This window comes from Carassius auratus, chromosome 26 (genome assembly GCF_003368295.1).
Source record: "Carassius auratus strain Wakin chromosome 26, ASM336829v1, whole genome shotgun sequence".
Classification (NCBI taxonomy): domain Eukaryota; kingdom Metazoa; phylum Chordata; class Actinopteri; order Cypriniformes; family Cyprinidae; genus Carassius; species Carassius auratus.
Genome location: NC_039268.1, coordinates 22,537,146 through 22,564,747, shown reverse-complemented (window position 1 = coordinate 22,564,747; position 27,602 = coordinate 22,537,146). Strand labels below are relative to the sequence as shown.

Genomic DNA, 27,602 nt, shown 5'->3' with positions numbered 1-27,602 from the left:
TAGTTAAATTGTCAAAATTAGCCATATTGTTTTGCATAACATTTTAATCTATCAGTTTATTATATTGAATAAATAAATACAAAAATTGTATGCCATTCTCAATTTAGCAGCCTGCACAACCATGGAAGGTAAACATTTGGAGCAAGTGTTGGCACATGCACACATTTGGCAAACGCTGTGAGAGTTTGATTCATCCTCTTCTGCAGAGCTGCATGAAGCACGTCGGCACAGGTAAATGGCAACAGATCTGTGCCAGGCTCAAACAGCCAGAGAAAAACAAACTCGGGTGATAAGATATTCCCACGCCTTTCAATTCACCCTAATAAAGAGCCAACAGTGCTTCCCATATCCGAATCGGTTAAAAAAAACCTGTTGGGCCAGCACAATGCGTTTAAACCACTTCCTTTTTTGCAGAGGTGCAGATATACCAGTCAAACAACACTGTAACACACAGCGGCAGCAGGAATAACAGCAGGCGGCGAAAACTAATCACGTCGACACGGTTCAAGAAATAATAGGATTAATCCTACACCAACATGTGTGCTCAATTTACATCACCATTGAACCATAAAACAAAAGTGCTTACCATTTATCACAAACGTGAAGAGGGTTTCAGACAACGAGCCACTGAAAAACAAGCAAAAACAGATATCAGTGAGCACTGAGCATTTTAGACACAAAAGATCATTATTACAGTGATTAATTAAGGCCCTGTCATGTGAAAGTAACGCCTACAGGGGCTAAAAGGGAGATTCCCATTGTCAACCCCACAAATTCAGACAACCTCCCTCACTGCATCCCGCATCTCCCCATCTGACAGGAGAACTGGGGTACAGCTGGGCCGGGGAAAAGAGCAGTGTGCTGTAATTAGAGAGGAACAGGCCGGGAAATTGCATCTCTGTCATGCATTACTTAAAAAACCTGTCATTATCACAGGCTTCCTGGATGGGATTACTTTTTCATTACTTTTATGGCAGTCGAGCAAACCGTTTCAGAGTTCAGGGTACAAAGTGGTTTACGACAGCGTGAATGAAACCGAAATAGGATACGACGAGTGGTGGGCCAACAACAACAAAATAACAGATAAATGTTTGAAGACTGGGAATATAAGCAATAAACTGATGGTGACAGATATATCATCTAATAAAATCCACGGAAAAATTAATCAAGTGCTGATCAGAGTCTCCGGACTGAAAAAAACGTTTAAGTGCGTGCAGTAAAAGATGTGGAAAGCCTGAGGTCAAAACCCAAGCAATGTAAATACAGGAACTGATATTGATTGTAGTTATTCATTTAGGTTAAAGCGGACCCCTGAGGACCGCTACGCCATCAACATAATCTCCTTAGAGTGGAGATGATGGGTTTAGTTTGACTGATAAATAGGTTTGTGAAATAAATGGCTAATCCACAAGTGCAACTTCATGATTTGCATTAACATTTTAAGTGCTTGCTAAGACAAGCAACACTATTGCTATTTCTCTCTTCCTCATAATTTGGTTCAGTTAAAGAATAAATTAAATGCATTAAAATAAATAATAATTAGTAAATGGGTAAATAAATAAGACAAAATTAAATAACCCACATCCAGGACAGACACCCTAGCGATCACAGAAATGCACTTCCAAACAAACAGAAATCCCAGTAACTATATAGCAATGATCTACCAGGCAGAAACAACAATGCAATAAAATGCATTCGTTATAACACCTAATAACTGCATAACAATGCTCTTATAATCCAGAACACACTAGGCAGCACATGGCAAAGCACCAAAATCCATTTAGAACATCCAGTAACTTTCTAAACTAGAACCTCTTAACTAGTGATGTTGGCGGCTTGGTGGAGAAATGTAGTCTCACAACACATGTGAACAACAACAGGTTGCTAACAAACTGTGAAAACGGAGCTCAGCAAAAGTGGCAGTGGATGAAAAATAAATCCACACACTAGACTTGGACATTGACTGCTAGTCAGAGAACTGAGAACTGGCTGAGAGCTGAACCATGTCAATGAAAGAAGGGTAACTGCACAGCAATGCCCTAGTGAACACCCAAAAAAGCATATTGCATCCCATTAAAAAACAACCAGTAGACCCCAGTAATACTAGTATAGCAACGCCCTAGCAACAGATAAGCAACACACTAAAATCTATTCAGAATGCCCAGTAACCAATTCCAAAGACTGCTGTGATTATAATTTCTAGCTCCTTTTAATAGAACAAAATAAACTATGCACTGTGGCCTAGTTCATGCTCTTGTCACATTAAGGGAGGTGGCTAGGTCGAGTCAGACTTGCATCATCATTTTCTGATCCCCCTTCCCTCCTCTTTCCTTATCATTTCCTGTTTACTCCATCTACTATTCCTATCATTAACTGGTCAAAAAAAGAGAAAATGATCTTAATCAGTATTTGTACCAGGTATTTAATGGATTAAAGTATACCTGGCTTTAGAGAGCTGCCTATTGTCCTCCTAATAAATCACTCCTCAATGGACACGTCAAGCACTCCTCAGAGACTATAACAAGAGTCAATCCCGATTTCTTTCTCAACCTGCCCCCCAATTCCATGAAGACAGCTCGCAACAGAAACCACAGACAGAGTGTCCCTCACATTAGGTAGTAACTGAACCATTCATCATGCAAAAGAAGGCAGGAATCACCACTTAATAATAACTGCTATAGTCCTAGAGAACCTACCAAGGTCACATCCAGCCACAGCTGTTAGATGAAGTGCCAGAATAAGACATGTTGCGACTTGTCAGGGGAACTTGTAAGACAGACTATTTCAATTTTTTTTAACTCTAACCTAACTGTTTTTTCTGCCAAACTTACAGTAAACACAAGCTGACAGAAATCCACTTGAGATGGAAGTTACATACTTTAAACATCAACATTTTATTTCTTTTTATGTACTGGGAAAGCCCACATGCTGATGTCTGACTCACCCAAGAATATAAAAGCATTCTGTAGCATAGATAAAATCTGAGGCTTCAAGATTCTGTCACAGAGAAAGACCACAGAAACCACTGCAGTAACTCACTCTTTTGACTGGATGCCGTTGGCTCTGACCGCAGGGTAACGACTGAGCCCTCGGTGCTCCTCCACTGTGACTGGTCCTCCAAACTGATCCATGATGACCCCAGCATGCACCGCTGCTTTACACAAAACTGATGTCTGAAATAGAAAGTACAGACAGCACTCAGACACAACAATGAAGGGACAGACAGAGAAAGGACAGAGATTGGCCTATAAGACATAACAAGTGTTTCTTTACTTATACACATCAATTTTTTTTTAAATCAAACTTTCCTTTAAAACAAATCTAAATTTTGTAAGACCAATATGGCAATTCAATTAAGTTGACAAAAAACAATATTAGAACAATACAGATAAAACCAGTTTTCTTCATATTATAGTAATTAACAGAGAAATGGCTGATATAAAAAAAATGGATATTAATATGTTGTCTAAGAAAAAAATGTCTGATTTCACATAGAACTAACGGTTTTCTCCTAATCAGTTAATACACAGCCTATTATGATCAAGCTGTAAATAACAATTTGAAAAGAAAGAAGCTCCATATAAATATTTTTTAAAGTGCGTGAATAAATCCAACCACCCCTGTAGATTTATGTTTAATTTTCCATAATCCGTGACCGACAGGAGCATCTTGGTGGCAGTGATTTAAAACATTAACAAGACTCAAACTGACAAAGACAGGTTTTTTTTCGATCAGGTAAGTTACAAGTGATTTTAAAACATTTCAGCCGGTATATATATATATATATATATATATATATATATATATATATATATATATATATATATATATATATATATATATATAAATATATATATTGTAGATACATTATTTACACGATAGAAGATGAATTTGGTTTTGAGTCAAGCGCTTCATTGTAGTACTACGGTGATTATCTCTTCAGCGCACAGCATGAGCAGGTCAAACTACAATGCAGAATATTAAGAACTATAACTGGACTGTCATATACATACCATTATAACGAGAACACCATTATAATAAAACAATTGTGATTTTTTTTAGTGAGTTTAGCTGCCGTGTTTCTGACTGTTGTTGCGTAAAGAACGCGTCCACAAAATGAGTTTACTCAGAGCCGCGCAGATATGTTCATGTGCATTCGGGCCCTTTTTGCAGCATATAAATCCTAATATTAATGTAATGTTGCATACATAACGAAGCGTATTCTATATGAAATTATAAGTTAAATCCCATTGGTTAAAAACTTGCTATCAAATGCAATCCTTAGTCGGGGACACCCCTACTGTACATTATTAAAAAGAAAATCTATATTCATACACACATGCATGCATATATAAAAATCCTATTTATATACATCATAAATACATACATTGCAGGTCAAAAGTTGTATACAGTTGTTGAAGACAGTAAAAATAGTACTATTGTTAAATTTTTTTACAATTGAAAAACACCTTTCTATTTTAATACATTTTAAAATGTAATGTTTCTGTTATTAATTATGTATTATTATTTTTTTTTCTCTATGATCAGCATCCCTAAAAAAAAAACGGATAAAAAAACAAAAACATTTTTGCCAATTATTTCACGTTGTAAGCAGTGCACTATCTCCGCTACCATAAAACACCCATATGCGTACTTCTAGCACAGGCATTCAATTCAGTATGCTCTGGTATTTCATACTTACTAAAACATAACTTACATAAAGCATGCATGTTATTAGTAACAACATCGATTAATTTAAATTTCTGACTGAGGAGAGCTTTATAATTTCATTCTGAGGCAACAATTACAGTAATTGTGGCAGCCAGTGGAAATTCTTAGCATTCCCTAACTACCACCGCTAATGCTAGTCACAGAAAATGCCATAGCATTAATAACCTTTTTAAGGCCATTTTACTTAACAGGCCACTCAGGCAAGGTAACAGTCATAATGGGATTTGAACACTGATCTGAATTCACATTATGATCATTTGAATTGTGTTGAGTAACACTGAGCTCTGACCCTGAGAGCACATGCATGACCTCTAAATGTGACCCTGGACCACAAAACAGGTCTTAAGTGTCAAATTTTTTAAATTGAGATTTATACATCATCTGAAAGCTGAATAAAATAAGCTTTCCATTAATGAATGTTAGGATCAGACAATATTTATCCGAGTTACAACTATTTAAAGGGGGGGTGAAATGCTATTTAATGCTTACTGAGTTTTTTAGACAGTTAAAGAGTTGGATTCCCATGCTAAACATGGACAAAGTTTAAAAAATTAAGTTGTACGTTTGAAGGAGTATTTCTGTTCCAAAAATACTCCTTCCGGTTTGTCACAAGTTTCGGAAAGTTTTTTTCGAGTATGGCTCTGTGTGACGTTAGATGGAGCGGAATTTCCTTATATGGGTCCTAAGGCACTTCTCCCGGAAGAGCGCGCGCCCCCGTATAGCGAGGCTGAGTCTGAGCAGCACAGACATTTCACTGATCAGAGCGATTCACTGATCAGAGCGAGAGTGTCGCGAAAAGTCACAAAAGAAGTGTGTTTTTGGTTGCCAGGGCAAGACAACCCTGCACAGATTACCCAAAAAAAAAAAAAACAGCATTAAGGGACCAATGGATGGAGTTTATTTTTACAGAGCATCAATGGAGTTGTGCAAGTGTTTGTTCCCTGCATTTCGAAGATGCTTGTTCACAAGGCCCAGTTTGACGACGGATTGCGAATCGTTTATTTCTTAACGATGATGCAATCCCAAGGAAAAAGGGTCACGATCGTGTGTTGGAACCGCAGGCGGTGAGTAAAACTGCTTAAAATATCTCTGCCTCCTTGTTAGTGCGTCCCCTCCCATGCCGGACACCTGGGTTCGAGCCCCGCTCGGAGCGAGTCGTTGCTGCTGCTGCTTTCGTTCAGTTTCAGCCTCTGGGTCTGATTCTGGATCATAAATAAACGGCTGAATCTGACTGTAAGCCATGGTTTGTTTTGGATGATGGGTTTTCCCTCACGGTAATGTCACAGCTTTCACATGCTCTCAACACAAAAGCCTATTCGCTCTCTTGATTCTTTAGCTCCGCCCACACGTCACGCCTCCAGACGGTCGTGTTTTTCCGGGAAAAATCGGTACAGACTATCTTTCTCTTATGAATATAATAACACTAAAGACTTTTTGGATTTATGAAGGATGCAGTACTACTCTATATGTACTCAAGATTAACAGGATATTGAGTGAAAACGAGCATTTCACCCCCCCTTTAAAAAAAATCTGGAATCTGAGGGTGCAAAAAATAAATAAATATGTTGAAGTTGTCCAGATTAATTCTTAGCAATCTTCATGGAACATGATCTTTACTTAATATTCTAATGATTTTCGGCATAGAAGAAAAATTTATCATTTTGACCCATACAATGCTTATTTGGCTATTGCTAAAAATATACCCAGCGACTTAAATCTTAAGGTTTTGTGGTCCAGGGTCACAAATGTGGATGTTTCTTAATATCCATCTGCAATATTTAATTTTTTGCTTGCTCATCTGCAACATGCCAAAAACTTTCTTCCTTTTTTCAAATTAAATATTAACCACACAAGTTTTTGCTACTTTTGAATACTTAAAAGTAAATTTTACTTTGAATCTTAAAGCTGAAGATAAAATTAATTTTAAAAATGTAAATAAATAAATTAACTTTCCAGAAGCAAGCTCACTTAAAAGGTTTGAGCAAAATGACTACGGCAGAAAGACTGAATAAAAGTATGTATGGTCTTTGGGGTGGTCTGGTGTTTTACATTGAGCCCATTAGCCACTTGCAAATCATTACGGTGATAGAGGTAACAGAAGATGTATTGTGTGTTATCAGCAGAAACAGCTGCTTTGCATTCAGACAGAGATGCTTCATTAACCTGAACATGTCTCCTCCAGTCAGGGCCATAAATACAGCCCTATCTAACAACTGCAGTCATTACCTTTGTTTTATGATGCATAAAAGTTGTGCTGGCCCATGCAAAACACTGCTTTTAGTGTGGTGCTATGTAGTTGCTATAATGTACTGGATTTTTACTAAATTCCATGAAAAAAAATTCCAACATGGCAGATACATGAAAAGCCCTTAGCCTCTGCTAATTTGCTATCGTTAAAATTAATTAATGTACATATAGAACCAAAACATGGTTAGTTTGATAAATGTTAATTATTTAACAATTACTCATAGCTACATAAATACTTTTTAATGAATAACTTTTAAAAAGAAAACATATAGGCCATTTTCTCTTTGCACTTCTAGTTTTGATTAGACTACATATCCAGTCAGATGAACCAGGGCCTGAATTTTGTTTTGGAAAATGGGGGGGGGACTTCCCCTTTTAGGTGGCTCTTATGGGGGGGGGGTATTTTTTTAACCTATTTTAAAATACAATCATCCAACCTAAATGTTTCGTCCAAATTAAGACCAAATTAAACTTTCATTTATTTTAGATTCATTGCACACCAACTGAAATATTTCAGGTCTTTTATTTTTTTAATACTGATGATTTTGGCATACAGCTACTGAAAACCCAAAATTCCTATCTCAAAAAAATAGCATATTTCATCCGACCAATAAAAGAATAGTGTTTTTAATACAAAAAAAGTCAACCTTCAAATAATTATGTTCAGTTATGCACTCAATACTTGGTCGGGAATCCTTTTGCAGAAATTACTACTTCAATGCTGCGTGGCATGGCATGGCACTGCTGAGGTGTTATGGAGGCCCAGGATGCTTCGATAGCGACCTTAAGCTCATCCAGAGTGTTGGGTCTTGCATCTCTCAACTTTTTCTTCACAATATCCCACAGATTCTCTATGGGGTTCAGGTCAGGAGAGTTGGCAGGCCAATTGAGCACAGTAATACCATGGTCAGTAAACCATTTACCAGTGGTTTTGCCACTGTGAGCAGGTGCCAGGTCGTGCTGAAAAACGAAATCTTCATCTCCATAAAGCTTTTCAGCAGATGGAAGCATGAAGTGCTCCAAAATCTCATGGTAGCTAGCTGCATTGACCCTGCCCTTGATAAAACACAGTGGACCAACACCAGCAGCTGACATGGCACCCCAGACCATCACTGACTGTGGGTACTTGACACTGGACTTCAGGCATTTTGGCATTTCCTTCTCCCCAGTCTTCCTCCAGACTCTGGCACTTTGATTTCCGAATGACTTGCAAAATTTGCTTTCATCCGAAAAAAGTACTTTGGACCACTGTAGCCCATTTCCTGCACACGCCTGTGCACGGAGGCTCTGGATGTTTCTACTCCAGACTCTGCTTCCACAGGTCCCCAAGGTCTGGAATTGGTCCTTCTCCACAATCTTCCACAGGGTCCGGTCACCTCTTCTCGTTGTGCAGCATTTTTTGCCACACTTTTTCCCTCCCACAGCCTTCCCACTGAGGTGCCTATTCGTCAGAAATTTCTTTCTGTGTCTTACCCTCTCGCTTGAGGGTGTCAATGATGGCCTTCTGGAAAGCAGTCAGGTCGGCAGTCTTACCCATGATTGCGGTTTTGAGTAATGAATCAGGCTGGGAGTTTTTAAAAGCCTCAGGAATCTTTTGCAGGTGTTTAGAGTTAATTAGTTGATTCAGATGATTAGGTTAATAGCTCGTTTAGAGAACCTTTTCATGATATGCTAATTTTTTGAAATAGGAATTTTGGGTTTTCATGAGCTGTATGCCAAAATCATCAGTATTAAAACAATAAAAGACCTTAGTTTGGTGTGCAATGGATCTAAAATATATGAAAGTTTAATTTTTTATTTTATTTTATTTATTTTATTTTTATTCACTTAGCTGACGCTTTTATCCAAAGCGACTTACAATTGCTATATATGTCAGAGGTCGCACGCCTCTGGAGCAACTAGAAGTTAAGTGTCTTGCTCAGGGACACATTGGTGTCTCACAGTGTATTCAAACCCAGGTCTCTCCGACCAATGGCATGCGTCTTATCCACTGTGCCAACACCAGCCATCACCAGCCACCACCAATGCACCATCACCAATTTTTATCATTACATTATGGACAATAATGAACTGTTATCACAATATGCTAATTGTTTGAGAAGGACCTGTATGTTGTAGATGCAAAAATGTTGTATCTGAAGATCATTTGAAATAGTTCTGAAAACTCCACTTAATTATAGGTTATGAACTTCACATTCACAAAATTAATTATTTCTGGTCTGCCATGTGTTGAAGACAGTGGAAACATGTCTCTAGTAATTGTAAAACTTAACTTTGCAACACTTATTTTTTTGTTGATTTGTTTGCTCTAACGCTTATTTGTTTATTAATTGACTACTGTATTGCTGTAATTCATATGCAGCTTCTTTATGCCAATATTAAATCCTCATTTTTAAACATCCTTAGAAGGATCTTTGCATAGTGACTATTTCAGTGACAATATGAGCTTGAGACAAATCTCCTCACAGCAGAATGGGTCACAGCATGAAGGGAGCTTTCCACTTTTTATACAAGAATTGATGAAACAACCTGGTTACAACAAACACATACACTACCATTCAAAAGCCTTTGGTCAGTCCAATTTTTTTAAGTCTCATACTCAGCCAGGCTGCATTTATTAATGAAAACAGTTATTCATTTATTTTAAAAAGGTAAATAAAAACAATCATAATGATAGCAAAACTAGTAGTAAGCATGTACTGTGCACTTTAGGAATTCAGTTTCATTTATTTGCATAAAAGGGGGTGGTGCTATATGTCCAAACAAATTTCATTCCTTTGATTCATTCAGTCTCTCAAAGTGTTCTGATGAATCTAGAACTTAGAATAAGGTGGTAAGATAATAAATAAATGTGTGTGTGTTGGAGTGACTGCTGATCCACACCCTCACTGCAGTCACATTATCTGTCTGTAATCCCAGAGTCCACTGCTCCACCCCATCTACACAAAAGCCAATATGAAGTAATCAATCGCTCTAGCTCTTTCTAAAGCCCTCCACACTCGCGTATCAAAGCAGACAGCAGCAGGGTGGAAATGCACCCCCTTGTCTTCCATTGTGGGTTAAGACCCTGTTGTGCGAGTTTGAGCCTGGAGCCGTGTGTCTGTTGTCTCTCTTGAAAACCTGTGATCCGTGATGGGGGTTAGGACAACTTAAAGCAGAAAACCTTCCTCCTACCATCACTTTAGTCCATGGAAATGTATCATTAGTAAAATACAATACAGAGAGATAGTCACGGTCTGACACACTGGATTTTCCAATAACCAGAATGTTTATTTTCCAGTTTCTTCCGGTGTTACATATTGTAGTCTATTTCTGTTATATTCACTTCCTAAATTTATATATACTCCCTATATATATATTTATTAGAGGTCGACCAATAGTGGGTTTTGCCAACACCGATATCTAGGTTGGACCACATTGGCTGATTAATTAACCAATAGTTCTTACATATTATAATTTAAAATAACTGTTTTCTACTAATATATTTATAAAATGTAATTTATTCCTATGATGTCATAATAACTGCATTCAGCATCAATACTCCAGTCTTCAGTGTAACATGACCCTTCAGAAATCATTCTATGTCCTGATTTGGCGATCAATAAATACTTCTTATCCTCTCAGTATCAAACAATTGCGCTGCATAACATTTTTGAGAACCAGTAATACATTTTGAAGATTCTTTGATTAATAGAAAGTTGTAAATAAAAGCATTTACTTGATTTTCTTTTCATACATTTTTTTTGTAACTTCTGATCAAATGATTGTGTCCTTGCTGAATAAGTTATAATCTTAAACTTAAAAAGTAAAAGTAGTAAACATGGTTTCATTACTACAAATATAATGTTTTTTTTTTCAGATAATAACTTTATATTAGTGCTCTTAACTGTCACCCCGTCCCGTATACGGGATGCCTACATTTACTTCACTATATTACAATCAAATCTAATCTAATCTTGACAAACTATATATCGTTGGAAAGGTCTAAGACTCCCTTTGTTCAAAATTATGTAGGAAAAGTAAGATTAATTTATGACAAGAGTGCACCCTCAAAAATCTACATTATAACAGGAGTTCTGACCTTTGTTTAAAAAGACTTCTTCATTGCCTTTTTCTCTATCACATTTTAGAAATGATCAGAAATTATATATCAACTGAAAACTTAAAATCTCAAAATCCATCCTTTAAAACCCATTTTAAAATAAGACATTGCATTACCATGTAAATGGTACATCAATATCATGTTTCAAAATGTTTTCATTCATGAATTATAAAAATGTAAGTTTGAATCATGCACTATAAAGTCTATGTTCAAAAATGTGAGTGATAGTTAAGGGGTTTTAATCACATCCAAAATAATATATTACATAATATATTCCTGTAAACGGTGTATATTTTGTTATGTATATATAAATACACACTCATACAGTATACATTTTGAAAATATTTCCATGTATATATTTATATTCATACAATTAATATTATATAAAAATATTTAATATATAAACTTAACATTTTTCTTAAATTTATACATGCATGTGTGTGCATTTATATATACTATGCGCTCCATAAGTATTGGAACCGTAAAGACAAAATTGTTCTGTTTGCTGTGGAGTAAAGAAATCTGTAAACACTTTAAGAGTTTCATCTCCCTATCTGATGTAAGCATAAGTATTGGAACAGTTGCCTCACACGTCTTTCTAAGTGTTCAGCTGTGTCCTGTTCCATTAATTCTTCAGATATTAAACGTAGTGGTAGACAATTATATTACATATTATATGTAATGTTTGTTTTTAGACAGCCGATGCCGATATTAAGCCGATATAACAGAGAAAGCAATTATGTCTTTACTGTTTATGGGTTCATGGAAATAGATATTATTTTTGCTACAGTTTTCCTTCACACTGAGCAGTAAGGTTACTCTACTTTTGGTTTTTAAGAGATTAAGCTATACTCATGCAACAAACATCTGATTCAAATGAAAAGAACCTTTCAGTTGCCCTGAAAAAATCAATGTCGTGATGCACATAAAGCTCAGCCAGCTTTGCTTTCACAAACAAGAAGAGATTTTACCACAATGCTAAGCCTTCAGAAAGGCCCTTAACTTCTTGAGTTATACCTCAAAGCCCAAGCACATGATTCTCTCCACATCAAACTATCCATTGCTGCTCGGCCAATCCCTCGCGTAACCCAAAGCTCCAACCCCGATTCGCTGGAAAACTATGCACAATTACATAAACTCCTTTCATTCAGAGTTCACTGCCCACTTAAGTGACCAGGGAGAACAATGGAAGCAGCACAAATGATCTGTCACTGCGTATCCTCAGGGCGTCCACATACTCATACAAAAAGCCCTGTCACAACAAATGGCTGTCAGACAATGGGACGAGCCATTAGCGCATTCCACCCCCGACCGCTGGCCTGCTTAACATTCCCCGTCAAGGCCCTAGAGGCCTGAGCACCTGTGGGAAAATCTGCTTAGAGAAGCTGCTTTTCCTGGCCGAGCCGCTGCATCTGAAGCCTGTTCAGGAAGCTCCCCGCTGAGCATCGGCTTGGCTGCACGTCAGCCTTGTAAACAAACCCACAGCTTGCCTAACGTTCACCCACGAACGCGGAATAAGCCACGGCATGCCAGCCACACCTGAGGAAAACAACGAGATGCAACTCACATGTCTATAGCCCAGGGAAATGTCCCCAGACACGTCTCCCGTCACTGCTGCACATCCGGCCGGACAGTACTTCCTATACGGGACGAGAACAAAGAGAAATATCTGCTTACAGCACATCAGTTAATTATAGCCGACGGCTCTGGAGAGATAAAGCTGAGTGAGAGAACTAAAATTATAAGCACTGATGGCATGAGATATAGTCTGGAAAACTGTGACTATTACCTAGAGTTACTTTTTTATAATGTAATGTCTTGTTGCTTGGATATATTTCAACTGAACAGCTGTAAATAGGTCTGGGCAATATATATTTAATATTTTCAATACATGCACTATATTTATGTATATATTCATTTTTATTCAAGCTATTGTGATGATGCAATTGTACTTTTTTTTTCTAAAGAGTGTGTCAAATGGCTGGTTTTACATTCCATCCTGCCTCAAGAGTCATTCCATTTATAACTGAAAACTACACTTGAATTTTTCTTATTAATTGTATAAACTTTTTACTGTAGTGTATTTGTGCATTTAAGCAAGCAAATAAGTACACACACACACACAGATAGATAGATAGATAGATATAGATAAACACACGCACACACACATATGCACACACACACACACACACATACATATACACGCATAAACTGTACAATAATTAATAATAAAGTCTCTGAAAAATATTGAGTTTTTATTAACTAGTGGTGTACTAACTATATTAACTAGAGGCTTTTTGTATAATATTATTATATTAAAAAACCAAATGGAATAATTACACACAATAAAAAAAATAATCTGATCTATAATCATAAAAAGTATTATTATTATTATTAAAAAGAATAATAATAATAAAATCAGGCCAAAGACGAAGTGTCCCATTTTGGTGTCTGACGGAAATTAAATGTAAAAAAAATATATTTTATATACATAGAAAGCATATTAAATAAAAGTAAAGTGTATACTTTAATTTTTAAAATAATGTATGCATACACTTATTTTTATAAGACTGAAAAAATGCTTTATTGGTCAGCTTTTTCCAGGTTTCTATATGCTGAAGACATACTCTCATACGTACTTTCCTGCTGGGAAATGACTGCCTGTGTCCAAACATGTCAGCAGCTCTGTGGAGGAAAGCAGACGAGGCCACACAATAAGGATAAAAATAAGCAGATCAGAAGTGTCTCCACAAAAGAACTCAAAAACAACAACAACAACAACAGGACCTGAGCCTCACAAAGGATGACGGACCCACTTCCTGCACTTCCATGTATAGGATGGAAACTAGGGATGCACGATATTGGATTTTGGCCGATATTCGATATGCCGATATTTTCAAAATAATTTTGGCCGATGCCGATACCGATATCGATATATATACAAATATATACTGATATATTTAAACTTTAATTTTACTGAAGAGAAATCCATGTATCTCTTCTGTACTGATTCTACCATAAATTTATTATTTTACAAATGTAGACAGACATTCACATCTGAAAAACAGGTCAATTATTTCACTTGGAGAATATCGGTTTGGCTCATCGGCAGTAATATTCATATCGGCCGATACCGATAATGGTCATTTTAAGCTTTTATCGGCCGATACCGATATTGTGCCGATATTATCGTGCATCCCTAATGGAAACATATACATACTTAGACATAAACCTCACTCACACTCACATGACAGGCACAAACAAAGACCACAGACTATCAAGAACTAAAAAAAGAAAAGACAATTCTCATTTTTGGATCAACTATCCTTTTAACATTGCTTTGCTTTGTTCAACCAAGTCATATAAAAACATCCCTAAAGGATCTGTAAGCATCCAGATGAGGGAACGGGGCAAGCCACAGCATGGGGCCACAGCTGGGGGTTAACACGAGGGTCAGCCAAGAGACAGGAAGATTATACACACATTTCATTTTAAACCAATGATACCTTTGTGGTTTTCAGTGGAGTATGAAAGCAGAAATCCTCTTCCAGAGATGTGCTGGCTGCTGCGAAAGCGGACGGTCACTTCACTGGAGTCTGTGTGGATCTGTGTAAGCTTGGGCATCGGACCACCACAGTACTCCCAGTAAACTAGATGAAATGCAAGTACATTTATTAAACTTCATGAAAATGTAACTCTAGATGAGGAATTAAATTTATATTGATGTATTAATAAAATGAATTCAAATTAACATTCAACAAAACTGGGTTCAACATTAACACCTGCCAAGTGCACAGTGAAAGAAAAAAAGTATAATAATAATAAAATGTTGTAGAAGTCATTTATTAAGCCAAAAAGGCAGAAATAGCGTGATTGTGGAAAGTTTATGACATGTCTGCTAATTGAAGGATAACACTGATGAGATTCTGATAAGCTCTGATGATTATAAGCACACTTTAATCTATAAAACATTATGACTGAATGGATCAAAGGGTCAACACACAGAGACATCTGAATGACACAACAGTCAAACTCTGCACCAACACAAAGCTTTAGTCATCCAACGTCTCTCAACTGCTGTTGAAGAATCCCTCAGAGAGGAATTCCAGCCATCCAGCCGCAGGTCGCTTTGATCAGTGGATGTGGCTGAAGCTGAGGCTCGACTCTTGTCACCATAATAGTGTTTGCTCTATATGAATTTCTCATATCTACCAAGGTCTTCCAATGACCAGAAGGAAGAATAATGCTTAAAAGTAAAGCACTTTAACATTATTGAAACTAGAATGTTGGATTTGATCAAACAAAACGAGGAAATTGAATGAACACAAGAACTGCCAATAATATATATTTTTCTTTTTTTGAATTAAAGGTACCAGAATTATATTCGACAATCGACAATGAAATTTTAGCTGCTGTGATATCCATAAACACACATTTTTTGGATTAAAATAATGCACAGACATGTTCAGCATATGTTTGACCATGTATCCACAAGTCAAGGCATTTCGAGGGAGCAACCATTTACAAATGTACCTAATCTTATTCAGCAAAATCTTTCATTAAAATATTTCACACCTTATATATTGTTATATATATAAAATATTGTTACCTTTTTTACTGAAATGCATTTACACTCAGAATACTACTTAATCTGTGCACTATTCCAATTTTTTAAATCCCAATATAGTGCAAAAACAGCATGCTCAGTCAAAATAAACAAATATCAGAAAAAGGGATGGGTATTGTTAAGGTTTTAACGGTATTACTACTCTTACCGATACTGCTTAACGGTACGGTACTTTAACGGTATTCTTATCGGTACTTTGTGTTGTGTGTTTTTTTTTTAAGAACAAGTTGAGAACAGAATTAACATTTCTTTATTTTTTTAATGTAAAATTAACAAAACAATTATTTGTAGTGCAGGAAACAGCCATAATGCACAAAATGCACTTTGAAAGATGCTTTGACAGATTGCTTGTGTTTCCGCCCTTACATGCAAAAATTGTTGCACTTATGACAACGAGCGTTGTCTGCATTAACTCTAGTGAAGTATAACCAAACTTTGAAATCACTCTTTGTATTAAGCGAGAGTTTTCATACTGTTATGCGTGTAGCGCTCGTTCTTGTTGTGTGTGTGTGTGACTGACAGACAGCCTCACAGACAAATGTCTTAATAATATCGCAAATTAGAAATGTTTGGTAAGATAAAATGTGCACGATAACTTTATCAAGCAAATCTCTTCGCCATCGTCACTCTTTATTATTAAGTGGGAATTTTCGTACTGTTGTGTGTGTGCATGCGCCGCGCTTGTTGTGGTGTGTGTGTGTGTGTGACTGACAGACAGCCTCCGCAGCGCGCATGAGAGATCTCGCAGATCTCACAGGCAAACGTTTTAATATGATTGCACATTAGAAATGTTTGGTGAGATAAAATGTGCACGAGAACATTATTAAGCAAAAATACATAGTACATTAATTTTTTCCCCTCCAGTACCGAAAGCAGAACCGATAGCGTCAGATCTTACTGATACTATGGTCCTTCATAATTTAGCCCCGGGGCCAGTGTAATACCGGTTATAACAAGTGACAGTATCCTTTAGGAAACAGGAAGATTTGGCAACATTTCCCCATAAACGCTGAAACATTCTCTGACACACTGCTTTCTGTGGTTTCCTCCTGCTTTACAGTAAACTTATCAATGTGTGACTGGTGCAGACTCATGACAGTGTTCTGATTTATAGAGCTTTTACAGGTTTACTCACAGTAATGTGATGTAGGGGAGTTTAAACTGACTAAAGAGTGTATGATCAACTATATCATAATATGATTGCACAAGTACAACCAGTACATTTCAAATTTTAAATACAGCAGTGTTTCATATAGCACTTTATTTCAGCACCATACAACAACATTGGCTCAACAAACGGTTTCAGTTGGTGGAGCTTTATCTGTTTTTTACAACCAAAGGAGGTATAGGAAACCTGTTTGAAAACAATCATTACTTCTGGTGCCTCGCTTTACTTTTAAATTCAAATGCAGCCGTCAGAATGTCCTTTAGTCTATTAGTCAGCAAGAGACTGTTCTTCTTGTTGAGAAATGCACCAAGAAAACCACTCAGACAAAAACAACTTAATCCACCACACTTTCCATTAATCAAACAAGAAAGCCCTGATGACAAAAGATGAAGATCTCAGAACACAACAAGCTGTTTCATCATTCACCACTGAAAACATCTGGTTTTCATATTGCTTGACCCAGACGGAGGATGTAGTAGCCACTAGGGAATCGCTAGATAATGGCTGAGAAAACAACATATTATGTAAGCACCATTATATAAAACAGCTCACCATTTTCTGCCCCATACGATCCTTTCAGAACCTTCAAATAGTCAGAATCACAGTCCTTCTTCTCCACGTTCAGGTCTCCAAACTTAAGGACAATAGTGTGGCCAATTGGTACGTGAAGCCGCCATTCACACCAGGAGTTGTTGGGGTAAGTTCCTGGGTAGTTCTTGGAGGACAAGACACCACTCTCTTGACCGAGGACATAATGACCACAGCCATCATCTGTAAAAGAAATATGACAATTTGTTGTAATATAACATGCTCCAACCAGACCCAGGAAGAACAAGACTATCAAGACACTATCAATATTTAGTACTTTAAGTATGGAAATGTACAGCTTATATTTTAAAATTAGAGATGATCATTGAATATGATCCAACAACATTACTAAAAAAAAAAGAATTTAAGACAAAAAGATATCAGGAAATTAGTTTTATTAATGCAAGGATGCATTCAATCGATAAAAATAAGAAGCATAATAAGAAGAAATGTTTCTTGAGCACCAAATCAGCATATTAGAGTGATTTCTGAAGGATCATGTGACTCTGGAGACTTATGAAGCTAAAAATTCAGCTTTGCATCACAGGACTAAATTACATTTTAAAATAAACTAAAAAAAAATTAAGCATAAGCATAAAAAGCTTTTGAAAGGCATGTTCTTCTAAAAAAATGTTTACATTGAAATGTAAATGGACACACATTGAATAAGCTGCCAGAACGCTGCTAAAATCCACAAAATTCTGGCCAATAATCAGGCTCTGCCAATAGATCTTCACCCAATAAATAAGCAAAATTTAAGTTATTTACAAGTTGTCAGATTAAACATAATTAGGTAGGCCAATTTAACACACAAACTATTTTTGCAGTTCAGTTTGGTGTCACTAATGGCAAAGAAATCAATTGAATTTAAGCTTTTACCTTATTTCTTAGAAGACAATATTAATCCAAGCCAGACCAAACTCATTAAACTCTTTAATATATTCGAACAGCAATTCAATCTATTACATAACAGCAAGCAAGACTCTAAATGCACAATACTTGATACTCTTGCAACAAAAGATTAGATGAACCCAACAAGCCAATACACGCCAACCAAATAATATTATATCAGCCAGCAAAAAGTTTCATTAACTCAGTGTTTGGACATGCACATGCCCCTAAGACAAATCAAAACACCAGAAGAAGCCTCTACTTAGATCTAAGTATAACTTTTGAAATGAAAAGACAATACACCACCCTTATCAGAGAGGAAATTAGATGTTCCTCACATATGCCCACTCATCAGTGACAAAGGTGGTGTTAGAAACCGTCAGCTGCCGGACACAAGTCATATGGAGGAGAGCTCCCACGCTGTGTATATCAGCATTTGTGCGAGTATTGTCAAGACTGTCACTGTTCACTGATATGTTATGGCTCTATTATACCACTGTCTCCCACAGTAAAGGCACTCGCACCTGTGATGGCACCACAAAATCCTTTTTTCTAGACAGCTGAACATCCAGCAGCCACGCAGGAACTTGGCGCTGATGTATTCGCATTACGGACTCTAAGACCCCAAAGTTTTGTGACATTGGCGGCATTCTTAAATGACATGAGGAATGAAATGGGACCGATGTTATAAATAGCTCTGGTGAGTTTCTAAGGGAACATTCACCCGCACTAACTAAAAAAGCTTTCTTTGACCTTAGCTAGTATTACATCAGTGCTAAATACTAGCGGACACACAGTGGCCTTTGTGGTGGCGTCTGAACTCCATCCAGATGTAGGGTTGGGTCGGTGCAAAAAAAAAAAAAAAAAAAAACTAAAACTAACGGAAGAAAACCTTAGGGCAGGTGGTGGAGGAATGACATCATATGTTAATCACAGCCATTCAAACGAACTTAAAGCTATGACTACTTAAGCCAAGACATTTTCAGTAAATAGAGCCAAAAAACTAAATTCCCCATTGACTGATTACGATAAGATACTTGATGCTTTTTTGTATCACAAGCTATCTGAAATTGTGTTTAAATATGAGACTCCTAATTTAATATGCATTAATTTGCACACATTTCCAGAAACTTGAACACTGGATAAATCCTGGTTTAAAATTCTTGGTTCATTTTGATGACATATTAAGGTTTTTACAGAGGGGATTTTGAATCGCTCTCCATGAATCAAAATCTCCATTATCACTCCAGAAATTAGAAACAGCCAGGAGAGAGAGAGAAAAAAAAATGTCAAACCATTTTTTAGGCAAATTGTATATGAACAAACCTTTCCGTAAAAACCTTCAGAATATAAAATTTGGTACAAATGCTGCGTTTCAGTTCATGTGGGGAAAAGTTTTTTTTTTTTTAAATCTGGCCTTTAAAGATATGTTTTGTCATTTAATGGATGGATGGATGGGTTAAATGCAGAGCACCAATTCTGAGTATGGGCAGGGTCACGATACTTGGCTGTATGTCACGTCGTCGTTGTCACTTTTTAAATATACAGAAAAATCAAATAAACATTTAGAAGGGATTTCAGATGTTTTTTTAGTCTGAAACAACACGTTATGAAAAGCCAAATAGTTTAAAAGCTCAAAATTGACCAATGCATGAATAAATAATATATTATAATATATATATATATATATATATATATTTTTTTTCCTTTAGTGTCATGCCTCAAAGAATATTCTAGGTTATTAATTGGAAATTAAATTAGTCAATAGTTCTAATAACATGGTTTAAAAATAACCAAACTCGGTTTTCTCTTGCACTGAGAAGAACATGACAGAGCTTCAAAACCAGCTTTTTTAGCATGTCGAAGAACACCTGGCCATCGTCTGCCCCAGGGTTGAACACAAATATTCATAACACTGAGAGTTCTGCATGTACAGACAATCCCACTTTCTCCTCCTAACATACACCAATTATTGGTTCACACTAGTTGAGGATATTCAACTTTCAGAAGGGGGTTTCTCAGTGAATTATGCAATAGACTAACCATTTATGGTTCCCCAAAGAAACTATCAGTCAGTTCCTAAAATAAACATTTATTTTCTTGTGTGAAGAACATGTTCTAAGCCTAAAGAACCGGCTTACACTATAAAGAACCCCTTGTGCAATGGAAAGCTCCCTTGGACGTTAATGGTTGTTAATGGAACCAATGACTACATCAAGGGTAGTGATACTATAGTACTGAAGAATTGCATCCTCGATTGAAACACTTAACGGTAAATTAAAAGTTCACCCAAAAATAAAGATTCTTTATTCATTCATACATCGTTTCAAACCCCCTTGATTTCATTTCTTCCATGGAAAACCCAAAAAAGAATTGCACTTGCTGCTCTTTTCCATGAAATCAGTCTAACAAAATTCAATAGGTATAAAAATGGACTGAATTAGAAAGTGAATCAGCATTCCAGTCGCTTTAAACAGTAGATCAGTGCAAACGTCATGGGTTTGATTCCCATAAAATGTGTACCTTTAAATGGGTAATTCACAAAAAAAATTAAACTTCCCTCACATCATTTACTCACACTTGTCATAACAAACCCTTAAGACTTAAAAACTGACACTTAAAGCTATTTTCAGTTAAACCTTAGAGGTTTCTGTCCCTCTACTCAAAGTCAAGTTAATCAAACTTAAAAGATTTAAAAGCGTTACAAATCTGTTCATCATATTAAGCAACCGCATCTCTTAAAAAGACTTGAATGAAATCGCTTGAATCATATTAATTCATTTAACAACATTATGGCCTTTCCCAGAACTTTTCAGTTTTGGCTTCCTGGTTTATCAATGGAGGTACGAATTCTACGAAACCTCTCAGGTTTCATTAAAAATATCTTCATTTGCGTTTCGAAGATGAACCACATATTATGGTTTTGAAAAGTAAATTATGAAAATGAACATTTTTGGGTGAACTAGGCTAATCTTTTAAATAATAGCTTCGCCAAATGTATGAAAGTAAATCAACCATTTCATTAGAAAATCTGACTCAGAATGATTCATTATTAAATCAGACATATCTGCTTCGCTCATGAACCCGCCAAGGATAGCTAGAGCAGAGGTCAAGGTTTTCAAACTATTTAGATTTTGGTTTACTTTTTAAATGTTAATTCTACATCTTTTTCAGGGTTCGAAAATCTTAGCCATTCAGTAAATATATTTTTGGCTGAACTATTATTCCTTTAATAACCAAAGGTATCTCCCATAGTATTGTCTCAATGTGTGCCCAGTAAGCTTTTTTGGATAAGGTCACATACATAATTGAAAATTAGTCCTAAAGGAAAATCCCAGCAGTGAAAAGACCTCTGTGCAGCAATGAAATCCCAAAGTTATGTGTTTGAAGATCAGATCCAAGCACTTTGACTGCAGTTGTGAGAGTGATTCGAGGGAGAGTTGTCCTCATGGACAGACTCCTCCAGCATGTTGTGTCAACTGCTGTTACAACACAGTCAGCACATTCTACTGAGCCAAAGCTCACACCAAATGTCTTATCTATAATAAAGCGTAACTATATTAACTTTTTATGCATTAATATCCAGAAATACTAGGGTTTCAAGTAGTGCATAAACACACATATTTTAAACCAGCATATGTGCATGTAAGAAAATCACAAACATACATCTTGGTTTAGAGTAAGACCATTTCTATAATGTTAAGTCAAACTCATTGCGCTCACCGAGTTCAACAAGAGCTCGTGTAACAAAGTTTGAAACATTATATCTCCTCAGAACTAGCTCTAACGTACGTTTGTTTATAATAATATAAAATGAAAAACGCATGTCCTATGCAAACAACTATACGAAGTCGTCCTCCACCAGTAACCTCTGACGCCTCAGCAAACAGCCTCTTTTGTTTGTTTCCGTTCATCTGCCGCGGTTTTGTTCACTTACCCGGTTTTTCGGCGAGCACGAGCGGGTGAATTGAATATAAGAGAATCAGTCCATGCAGTAAAGTGTTTCCAGACATCTCCACTTAAAACCGCTGCGAATGAGAGTAAAACGCGAGGACGCATTGGAGAAGCGTCACCGGAGCATGTTTACCGGGAGAAACTCGAGTACGTGTGTCCGCGAGGATCCCCAAACGCCTTGAATGAACTCTTCCGTGTTTCTCTCCCACAGGCGGCACCAAGCGGTTAACAGACCAGTCTGACGGGTCTGTCTAGTGTCAGGCTGTTAGTGTAGCTTAGTATCATACTAGGTTTGATATGGATACAAAGTGCTACTGAATAGAAATACAGACGATACATTAACGACGTTTCTTTCTTTCAACTTCGGGCACTGTTATGTCTCAGCGACTACGTCATATTAAAACAGCCTTTATTTTTCATGAATATTTACTTGTATTCAAAGCGACTTAAATGAGAAGTAAAACAAGCGATTCAACTTAAGGAAATGCGCTAAATTAGCAAAAAATAAAAAAAGTATTATTTATTTATATAAAAATACATTGATCTATGATCTATAAGAAATATTACATTCAATATTTATAGTGTTAAAATTATGTGTATTTTCCCCTTAGTTTTGACAATGTCCGCTATAATCAACAATTCAGATATTAGCGTAGACCTAAATAGTTAGCCTACTAAAAAATGAAATAAAACATAGTGAAAACAGAAAAATAAAGGTGTTAAATTATTATATATTTTTATTGTGTGTCGCATCCAAATCTAGCTAACTAACTCTATCTAACTTTAATTGTGTCGAATTAAACAAACTTTGACCAATTAATCTGATTTGATTGTGGTTATTTAGAATAATTTAGAAAATTAGCCTTAGCAAGACAAATAAAGCGGCCAGTTAATTTAGAAAATGTTAAAATGACATTACACCATACAGTAAATTATAATTTAAGATGTGGTGGATTATGATATTTGTGTGTGTGTGTGTGGTGGGTGTATATACACTTTTAGACATTATTAGTGGGCAAATAAACTCAAAAGAGCCCTGCAGACCGACACCGTACAAAGATCATCATGAATGAAAATGAAAACGAAAAAAGGCAGATTTTTGCATATTTCTAATTTTGCATTTGATATAGTACAGCAAATGCTACTGTAAATATATACAAGCGCATGTGTATAATTTGTGTGTGTGTGTGTGTGTGTGTGTGTGTGTGTCGCTTTATACTTTTATTTAAAAATATAAATCATTTTATTTCTGCAGCCTTTGAACTTATAATGTTATTGCGCTCTCTGCTGGAGAGAAATCGGTCAACACAGTGTACAGGTCAGATTTCATTTAAGTTTGCAATTACATTTCATTTTTTATTATTAAATATTTGTAGTCTTTATGCTAATATAATAATTTATATATAGCGTTGTTTTTATGCCGCAACATTTTCTTTCCAGTTCCAGATTATTTATGTGTATACATACAGTATAAGGGTTATCTTTTAATAAATAATTATCTTATGAAATCATTTATACTGTATGCATACAGTTTGTAATGTTTAATAACAAAGAGTCACTGCTCCAAAATGCTGCAGTAATCATGGCATGAGAACGACTCGTTTTACTAAAAATGTTACGATGGAACTAAGAATCTTAATTTTTAAAAATGGTTCAAAAATTAAATAAATAAATAAATAAACCTCTATAGCACCTAAAATAAAATATTAATTTTATATTTTAAATGACCAGAAATGTTGTTATATAATGTATTTATCAAATTCTGATCACTTGTCCATACTGTATATACAGTATTATACAGTTATATTCTCCAATATAATAATGTCTATAGGTGACATGTATCTTTCCTTCCAGTGATGTCTAGTATTGAACCACTAGATGGTGCTGTTGGATATATTTTTTGACAACTAAACAACTCTGAAATAATGTAATGGAGATCGAAGCAGTAAAGAATATTATATGATAGAAAGTAACTGTGGAATATTGAAGTTTGACTGTCTGTTGCAGTAATAAAAACATACATAATACTGCCAAATCTGGTTAAGCCAATGAATACAGGTGCTATGTCACAGAAATATGATGATTAAAAATGTTGATCATAAAATGTAACTAAATTGTATTTAAAAAATATATATATATTTCTTTGAATAAGCACAATGGAGGAGATAGAAGAAAATAAATAATAATTTAGGATATGTTTGACTGAGATTGAGATTAGGCTCTTGATTTTGACAAAAATGACCACAATGACAGTTCTATAATATAATATAATATAATATAATATAATATAATATAATATAATATAATATAATATAATATAATATAATATAATATAATATAATATAATATAATATAATATAATATAATATAATATAATATAATATAATATTAATGCAAGATTGATACACATTATGTATCCATCTTGAAAAAAAAAACATCCAGTTATGCCCAATGTAATCAAAATAAGAGTGCCAACATATATTTATTCGTACTGAAAAAGTTTAGCCCTGTAGAAAGCTTTGTTCAACATCTCCTTTTAAATGTACAAATTAAATAATCATGCATCCTTAATGATATATGAAAAAAAACTGATTTCCATCATAACAGAGGGTTTCTGTTTCCCTGCTGCTAACACACTCCAAAAGTAACATACCCTACCAAAAACACCAAACCTGTTTATTTCAGTACACTCCTGCAGAGTTCAACAGCTCAATCAATGTCTGACCTCATACATTTCTTCCATTTCTGCAGAGAAATTAAACGGGACCTCCGCTCTAGAGAATGACATCACAAAAAACGCTGTCGATTTATTTATCAATGACAACAAATCATAACAAAAACACCACAGCACCCCGAGGGTCTCTGTAAGAGCGCAGGTTAGTGTTTCACCTCACTGCTCACATACTACTTCAAAGATGACATTTTCACTTAACTTTGTGTTTTTACTTACTGGCACCACATTCCTCACATACAGTACTGTACATTTCGTTTAACACAATCAGCTGCCTTCAGATTAATTTTACAGAGACGGACACCTTACTGTATAGAAATTGTAGGCTAGAATGCATTTGATAAGTGACAACGCAAGAAAGGCTTTAGAATATAGACAGGAAAGTTAAAAGTGAAGGAAACTGGAGTATTTGAGATGCATTTTTCCTTTAATTAATAAAAGATTGCTGGAATACCTGAGAGATTTCATCTCTAGATGACAAAGAAAGAATGGTGAGAGACCTTGGTAGCCCCTTTTTACATGAAGGATAGGCTATTGACTACACTTTTAAACTGATGTCGGGCTTTTCTGCTTTTGAGAACATGCTGCCGTATTGCCATTCAGTTTATAGGAGCGTGGAGTGATGTTAAGTGTTTGACGACGTGCCAAAAAACACTCCTCCTTTTTTGTAAAAGAGCAATTTAGAAGAATGAGGCAGATTTTGCTGAAGAAAGGCAAGGTTATATTTCCTTGTTTATGAAGTTCCATTCAAGTCATTTAGAGATGGTGATTTTTTTTTTAAGTGCAATAATTTGTTTGACAATAAAAGCCGTGGTATAGGCTGATCAACTGAAGTGACCTTGTATGTGACTTCAGGCTGAAATAAAATCCTTCAAAGCTCTTTGACCGTGGCGGTTTACTCACATGCACAGCATAGACTATTTTTAATGTATGTGGGTTATGCTTTCTTGGACGAGTGTTGATTTTATGTAACGTCTTGTCAATTTTTGTCACTGAATGTTAAACAAATCCTTGGCCATGCAAATCTTCAGAAATGGCTTTTCGAATGTGCTTGCATTGTTTTCTGTAGAGTTGTCTTTCATACACTAATGTTATTCACTAATTAAAACGTGGCAAAAAGCACCAAGGCGAAATCCTACAAACCATAGCTTTACAGTTTACCTTGTCCACATACGAGGTCTTCTATGAAATACTTTGTGTTTTATAAAAAAATGAATACAGTTTTCAAAGGGTACAAGTTGGATAGCAGATCTCAAATAGCATTGGAGAGCAAGCATTTAGGCTCCCTTTACTCTATTAATTGCCTTTCAACTTTGTTGCTTCATAATGGACTTCTAAATGAGGCTTCAAAGACATCAGAAACACTTTTGAAAAAAATCGAGAGGTGATAGAACTTGCTTTCATGCTTTCTGAGGCCCACAGACTCCATTTTCTGAAACCAAGCACTTGCTGTGGTGCTTTGTAAAAATCACTATACCTTCATCTGGTTCAAGGTTTCTGAGGGATAGTAGCTATTCTACACTAACAAAGAACTGTACGTATAAATCGTGTCTGAGCCGAAACGGGTTTGGGTTGACAATGTTAGACACTTATTCTGACACTGGACTGAAAGGATGAATGTGACCAGGAAGTCCAAGGATACTGTGCTTACACTTCTGTTTCTGATTACTCTTAATGTCCTTGTAATTCTTATAAATCCTTAGGAATCATTATTAAACAAGGAAAATCTTTCAGATGAAGACAAATGACTTCATGGTCAACGAAACACCTATTCCGAAACACCCCTCTTGCCTTAGACAAATCAAGGAAATGGTTAAATAAATTAAAAAAGAAATTGAATAAAGAGGAATGTGTAGAGATGTTTATGTCAATGCAACTGGGTCTGATGTATGATTAAATCACACAAATAGCTTATTTGTTGCTTTCAAGGTACCAAAAATTGAGTTTTAAAACATCAAAATGTCAAGTGTTTTTAATTAATATTTTTCTGCACTTGCTTAATGCTCTGCACCACGAGTATGCAGTGCCTGTATTTTGATATATAGCAGTTTGGCTTTCAGATCGCCTGTGCGACAGTACCACAAAGCAAAGGACAAACTGGCTTTCAATGTAAAAAAAAAAAAAAAAACAGAGAAAGAGGAAGAACTTCTTGCTTTCATTTTTTTTTTAATAGGAAACTGAGGTTTGAATGTAAAAACGCACAAATATATAGTTTAAAATCACAACAGCTAATTATCCCCCACTGTATTAGGCTACTTATAGACTTAATCAAGTCATGACCATTACCGTCTTACCTTGCCAAAACTTAGGACTAAGAGTAATTGCTAATTAATAGTGCATTGTTGACTATAAATCATACTCTAAATGGGAAAGTTACACAATTAGGGTTTAATATCGAAAAAGTCTCTTTTAATTTAATTTTTTGAATTTCAAAAATGGAGTAACTTATTGCAAACACAATATTTCCGGTCATTTTTGTCCATTACTGGAAATGAGACCTTAGTTTTTGAAACTTTACAGATCTTCTTATGCACCAAGAGCTTGTAACACTCCAAAGAGAAAG

General features: G+C 35.8%; 1 protein-coding gene across 1 annotated transcript in view; it reads right to left on the bottom strand.

Moving 5' to 3' along the window:
* The window catches only part of LOC113044653 (discoidin, CUB and LCCL domain-containing protein 1-like), a 35,505-nt gene extending 12,952 nt beyond the window's left edge, over positions 1–22,553 (bottom strand). Inside the window, exons 1-7 of the mRNA XM_026204813.1 lie at positions 22,292–22,553; positions 17,428–17,646; positions 14,587–14,730; positions 13,720–13,765; positions 12,648–12,720; positions 3,040–3,173; positions 587–627 (exon numbers count right to left, since the gene is read on the bottom strand). Of these exons, the coding sequence (XP_026060598.1) occupies positions 587–627; positions 3,040–3,173; positions 12,648–12,720; positions 13,720–13,765; positions 14,587–14,730; positions 17,428–17,646; positions 22,292–22,367 (733 nt within the window). The 5' untranslated portion in view covers positions 22,368–22,553. The remainder of the gene's footprint in view (positions 1–586; positions 628–3,039; positions 3,174–12,647; positions 12,721–13,719; positions 13,766–14,586; positions 14,731–17,427; positions 17,647–22,291) is intronic.
* Between the last annotated feature and the right edge of the window lie 5,049 nt (positions 22,554–27,602).